The sequence below is a fragment of the Pygoscelis adeliae genome, unplaced genomic scaffold (assembly GCF_000699105.1).
Source record: "Pygoscelis adeliae isolate BGI_AS28 unplaced genomic scaffold, ASM69910v1 Scaffold79, whole genome shotgun sequence".
In the NCBI taxonomy this organism is placed as follows: Eukaryota; Metazoa; Chordata; class Aves; order Sphenisciformes; family Spheniscidae; genus Pygoscelis; species Pygoscelis adeliae.
In genome coordinates, this window is record NW_008825532.1 from 1,986,466 (window position 1) to 1,992,159 (window position 5,694).

The 5,694-nt window shown below is 56.7% G+C and overlaps 1 protein-coding gene across 1 annotated transcript in view; it reads right to left on the reverse strand.

Moving 5' to 3' along the window:
• Positions 1-3,266: 3,266 nt before the first annotated feature.
• The window catches only part of PLP1 (proteolipid protein 1), a 5,425-nt gene continuing 2,997 nt past the window's right edge, over positions 3,267-5,694 (reverse strand). Inside the window, exons 4-8 of the mRNA XM_009331732.1 lie at positions 5,646-5,690; positions 4,672-4,840; positions 4,358-4,431; positions 4,182-4,247; positions 3,267-3,727 (exon numbers count right to left, since the gene is read on the reverse strand). Of these exons, the coding sequence (XP_009330007.1) occupies positions 3,656-3,727; positions 4,182-4,247; positions 4,358-4,431; positions 4,672-4,840; positions 5,646-5,690 (426 nt within the window). The 3' untranslated portion in view covers positions 3,267-3,655. The remainder of the gene's footprint in view (positions 3,728-4,181; positions 4,248-4,357; positions 4,432-4,671; positions 4,841-5,645; positions 5,691-5,694) is intronic.

Consider the following 5,694-nt stretch of genomic DNA (forward strand, 5'->3'; position numbering starts at 1 on the left):
GACGGGGGTTCGCCTGGCACCCCGAGCAGGAACCTGTTTCCATTCCCCCCCATCACTTGGGTCCCCTCTTTCTACCTGGTGGCAAGAAGGCAGGGGATCCTCTGCTTCTCGTGGAGCCTCCATCTGCTGCCTTTGCCTCAGGGATGGCAGGGTGCGGCTCCACCAATCTATCTCCCTCAAATCTATCTCCCTGCCATGTCCCCAGGTGGGGTGGCAGCAGGACACAGCCAAGGGCACACCCAACAAGAGGCTACATGTGTCCTTTGGCCCTTGGATTTGCCCAGCATCCTAGCCATGCTGGCCGCTTTCACATGCTACCCCGCACTGCTGTCCCCAACCCTCACCCTGGCGGGGGGGCACCAGTCTCTGCCAGGGGAAAGAGATGGTGTTTTGTTCCCCAGCTCGCTCCTGCCCAGCGGCTGATCGTGCACACACAGGACCCTTTCAGCATGGGGAGAGGAGGGTGATGGCATCTGGGAATGCAGGGAACAAAGGGCCCCATTGATGCTGGCTGCAGCCCCACGGTTTTCTGTGAGCTGGGGCAAGGCCAGGGTACAGGCACAGCTGTGCACTGAGCTGGGGCAGCAGCAATGCATGAGCTAAACCTCCCCCAGCCAGGCTGCATGGGAAGCCTTGCTGCCTGCCCGGAGGCGTCTGAAGCTGGGGGAGAGAGGGGAGAGTGGGATTTGGGCTAGAGTCCCATTTAGGAAGAGCAGTGAGGGTCCTGGCTGTGGGTAGGTAACAGCCTGCCAGCTCTCAGCCCGCCCTGCTGCTCATGGGCACCTAGCCGTGCCTGAAATCTGCCTTTCCGGTAGATCTGCTGCAAATGGGAGTGGTGCTGGGGTTTGAGGGTGGGTCCGGGAGCATCCCTCTGTGGCCTCGCTCCCGGGAGGCTCCTGAGCAGAGCTCCTAGGGGGAATTTCTAAGAGAAGCAATATTTGAATTGATAATTTTTGGGTAGCTGCTGTGGAAACATGCATCTAAGGGCAGTGTTGATTTGATCAGGGGCAGAAGGACACCAGCTGATGACCTCCCCACACACCAGCACTGTGCAAACTGTTAACGACCCTGTGGCAAATGGCACACAGCAACCCACAGAGCATGTGGACAGCACATATCGACTGCTGCGATAGTCGAGTGCACCCTTGTGCCTAAACAAGACCATCCTATTTCACACAGGGCTCTCTCCAAGTGAGAGAATTGCACAGCCTGTGTGGCCCTGGATGTGCTTGTACCATGTGTGTTGCCTGATGCTAACCAGCGAGCTTTGCTCGAGCCGTGCCGATTAATTTTGCTGTGGTCGTGCTGTAGGTGCTACAATTAGGAGATGTGGCAGAGGCTGTCACGGTGTAGGCTGAGTATTAAAGGGCAGCAGCACATCACCAAACACGAGCAAGCGGCTCCTACAAGACCCCAGCTTTCCTCTGGGTGGCTGGACGAGAAATAGAGGTTTTAAGGGCTCCCCAGCTGGGAACAGATTTTGAAGTCAGGGTTATGAACCTCATGGCTGGGGTGGGAAGGAGGGGGGGGCAGAGACCTGCGGGGGCTGCTGGCCTACACGTGGGGCTGGCGAGCGCTGCTCCTCTGGGACCTTCTCCTCTGCAGCCTCCCCTTCCCTGTTTTGTTTTTTTTTTTGGCCGGGGTGGGGGGTGGGAAAGCCAGCACAACAAATGGACAGACAGACTTATATCTTGTTCAGAATGTTCTTAATTTTAATTTATTTTCTTAAATTTTTATAAAATACGTCTTGTAAGATAAGTCTCTAAAAACTTGCTCCTTTTTATTGTTTGTTAACAAGTTGAAATTCTAGATCAGAAATGAAGGAAACACTTTCAGTTGATTAACTCTTTTTTTGCATGTGTGTGTGTGCGTGTGTGTGTGTGTGTTTGGGGTCTGGGGACAAGGGTGGGAAGGAGGATCTGGTTATTTTTTGTTAAATGGATACAAAAAAAAACCCCAGCAAACCCCCAAGAGAGATAGCGTTGATGTGAATTTCCAGATCTTGACTGGTTTCTCCCCACCCTGCCATCCCTCCTGGCATCTCCCCCCTCCCCAGCCCATGTGCGTTGGTAGCCTGGCCAACCTATTTCAGCATTCCTGGCGGCAAGGATCCTCCGAACGCTCTGCTCAGCAGATCTGCTCCTTTATCCTTGCCCCTGCTGAAACCAGCACTTAAAAAAAATATAATAATAATACAGACAAAAAAAAAAAAAATCCATGCAAGATGGAGCTACAGTTTGCCATTGAAAGTAGTTTCTCCAATAAATAAACACTAAGATTAGCATTAAGGAGAGGCAGGGAAGAGCAAAAAAAAAATACCAGTTGGCAGGGAGGACTGGAAACAGCATTTTGGTGGGTCTGGCTGGACCCATGCTACCCAGCCAGAGGGCTTTCCTCCAGCTGCCATGGAGAGTGATCATGGGGGAGAGGTCGTCTCCACCGAACCCCTTGCCCTGCTGCCCCACTCCATGAGAAAAGACTGAACTGGTACCAGAAAGGATCTAGTTTGCAGAGACGGGCTGTGTTTCCGCCCCATAACCCCCAAACCGCTGCCTTTCCTTCCCTCCTCAACTCCTTCATGGGTTTCTGCTGGAAGCGAGATGCTGCCAGTCCCTCCCACCCTGGCAGACACAAGACAGTTGTCCTGACTTGCAGGAAACGCAGGGAAAAAAAGTGAGAGGAAGAGGGGGACAGAATGAGGGAAAGTTACATTTGACATGGGTGAGAAACAAATCAAGCTCTCCGACGCAGCGGAGGTTAGAGAAGCAGACGTCACCCCAGAGAAGAGCACCATTGTGAAGGGACGAGAGCGTGCGGCGAGCGTGGCGCTTGCAGGGCGGGCGAAGGCACGCAGTCCAGAGGGTCATCCCCTGCCTACGGAGGGATGGCTCTGGCTTTACACTCCCGGGGCACGGCGCAGAGATGTCCCCTCTCGGTCAAACCTATCTGCCGCCTCTCTGCTGCCTGGAGGGTAAAGCCAAGAGTCCCCCTTGTCTACAGAGACACCAAACTCCTTCAGGCTTTAATAGGGGCAGCTGGGTTAGGGCTGTATCAGCATTGGGGTCAGCACTCTCTTCTCCACAACGGGAAGATCCTTGCCCTGAACTCCCTTTGCTTTGGCTGCAGCAGGCAATTTGGGGTAAATTCATCTTTCTTTGCTAAGGGGGGAAAAAAAAAAAAATCCTTCTCTTATTCTCCATCCATGGGTGGTGACAGCAGGCAGCTCCAGGAGAGTCTCTAGCAATAGTACCAGGACTGGGCCAACTTCCTTTTCTCTCTAGGTAGCCTCTTGCTACTCATGGAGCAACCTACACGGATTTCCTCCTCCCAGGAACATGAAGGCTTTTGCTCATCCCTAGGCAACATCGGGACACTGGAGTAAGTCCCTCTTCTTCTCTGGCTAGTTTTGATGGCCTTGGCCCTAGAGCGAACTGTTTACAGATGAGCAGAGAGAGAAAAGTGCATGAAGAGGTGTCCATTGGTGGGAAGCTCTCCTTCCTGGTCATGCTCAGCACGATGGATACAAGGGAGGAAGAGGAGGGGAGTCAGCAGCGAAGGCAAAGTTAACGCAGGAGACGTGGTGTCAGGTGGCTGCAGTGTTAAAGCCTCGGGGTTAGAGAAGAGTGTTTGGTCTGGCTGGGCTCCACTGTGCGAACTAGAACTTGGTGCCTCGGCCCATCAGCTTGAGGACGGCAAAGTTGTAGGTGGCAGCAATCATGAAGGTGAGCTGTGGGTGGGAAGAGAGTGAGCGAGGGGGGAGGAGGAGAAACAAAGCTCCCGCAGGCGGGGTAGGACTCCTTGCTGGGGTACGCCCGATGTGGCATCCCCCAGCCCAGCACCCCAACAGAGCAGTTGCCCCATGGAGCCCCGTGGCCCCACTGCACCAGAAAGACACTGCAGTGTCTCGTAACTGGTGTAAAGAGGAGAGCTGGGGAAAGGCAGGGGACTCAGTGCACGGGCAGCAGGGACCCTTCCCCGGTGGTCTCCTAAAGCCTCTCCAGATCCCCTCCAGCAGCCACCTCTACCTTCTTATGGCCTGAATTCGCCATCTGCACTTATGTGCCAGAAAATGACACAAGCACAGGCTCTGTCACGTCCATGCCCACCACCTCTGTTGTCCTCTGCTCCTACATCCTCACCAGGCGGAGGAGAATGGCTGGGCAGGGGAAGCACCAACTCACCAGTGAGACCAGTGTGGCGGCCGCCCCCACAAAGGCTGCGATGAAGAGGTGGAAAGTCATCTGGAACTGCAAGGGAAGAGGGGGTGAGCTCCTGGGGTCCCGCATGCCGGCTGGAGAGGCCAGTGCTGAGGCCACCCACTGAGGGGAGCACATGTGGGGTGACGGGAGGTGCTCACCTCGCTGGTCTTGCAGATGGAGAGCAGGTTGGAGCCGCACACCTTGCCAGGGAAAGCGTTCCAGGGCAGGACGCCTGGTGAGATGCGAAGAGCACGCCTGGTGAGATGCGGAGAGCCAGGTGAGCCGGGCACGGCCGCCAGCCAGCTGCCTTGCTCAGCCTCCTGCAGCCACATGTGTCATGCACACCCTGGCATTTTAGGGCTCTTCAGCACTTGCCCCTGCTTTATCCCAGCCTTATCCACCTGGACCCTCTCCTTCATTGCCTCTCCTCCGCCCTGAGCCCTGGCTCCTGGACAGCGAACCGGGTACTCACCGTACATCCTGGCGTCTGCACACAGGGTGCCGATGCTGGCCGAGGTCTTGCTGGGGTTGGCAATGGACTGGCAGGTGGTCCAAGTGTTAAAGTAGATGTAGACAGGCACCGCGGAGCAGGCAAAGACCAGGAGCCAGATGATGGTCAGGACATAGGTAATGCCCACAAACTGCAAGGGGCAGGACAAACCGGGGCAGAGCCATGGTTACCGAGTGGCCAGGGACAAGGACAAGGGAGCGCGAGGGTCCCCAGGCAGGAGAGGATGTGGGGCAGGCAGGGGACTGAGATGCTGCCTGCATCCAGCTCCACACTGCCCACCAAACCCGGCATATCCCCAAGCAGCCAGCACGGAGCAACAGCCCGAGCTGGGCTCACAGGGCCAGCATCAGCCCCAGGCTCGTGGCCACCTATGCGTGCATGGGGGTGACTGGCAGCAGCAGCAGGATGGCTGCCGCATCCCGTACAGGGGGGAAAAAACGTGGCCGTGGCCAAGCAGGGTTTGGCCTCTGCGGGAGGGCAGCTGCAAAACCTGCCTTGGCGTGCAAATGTGGCTTTCCTGCCCGCCCTCCGTGGTGCCACCCCGACTGGCCCCCAAGGGAACCGCAGCCATCCCCCTCCACTCCCCCAGGCCATGGGCTCCCCTTGCCAGCACTTTGTTATGGTCCCCAAGCACAGTGGAGAGGACAACCCCAGGGGCACCAGGTGCTGGAGAGCCTCGGGCTGCCAGCACCGCGGGGATGCTCATGGCTCTCCTCGCTGATGCTTAAACATGAAGTGGTTTCATTACATGTGGCCATTTGGGCTGCTTTGGTCTCCAGGGGCCACGGCAGGCCTGGGGGAGGGCAGCTGGGCTGCGCTTCCCTTTGGGATACCCCGAAACCCGGACGGCCGCCGTCTCCTGCCCTTCGGCCACGCCAAGCATGGCGAACCCGCTGCGGGCGCGCGAAGGGGTGCCAAACCCCGGTTAAGATCACCTTGTCAGGATGTCCTAGCCACTTTCCCAAACACTGACACAGCCGCTGC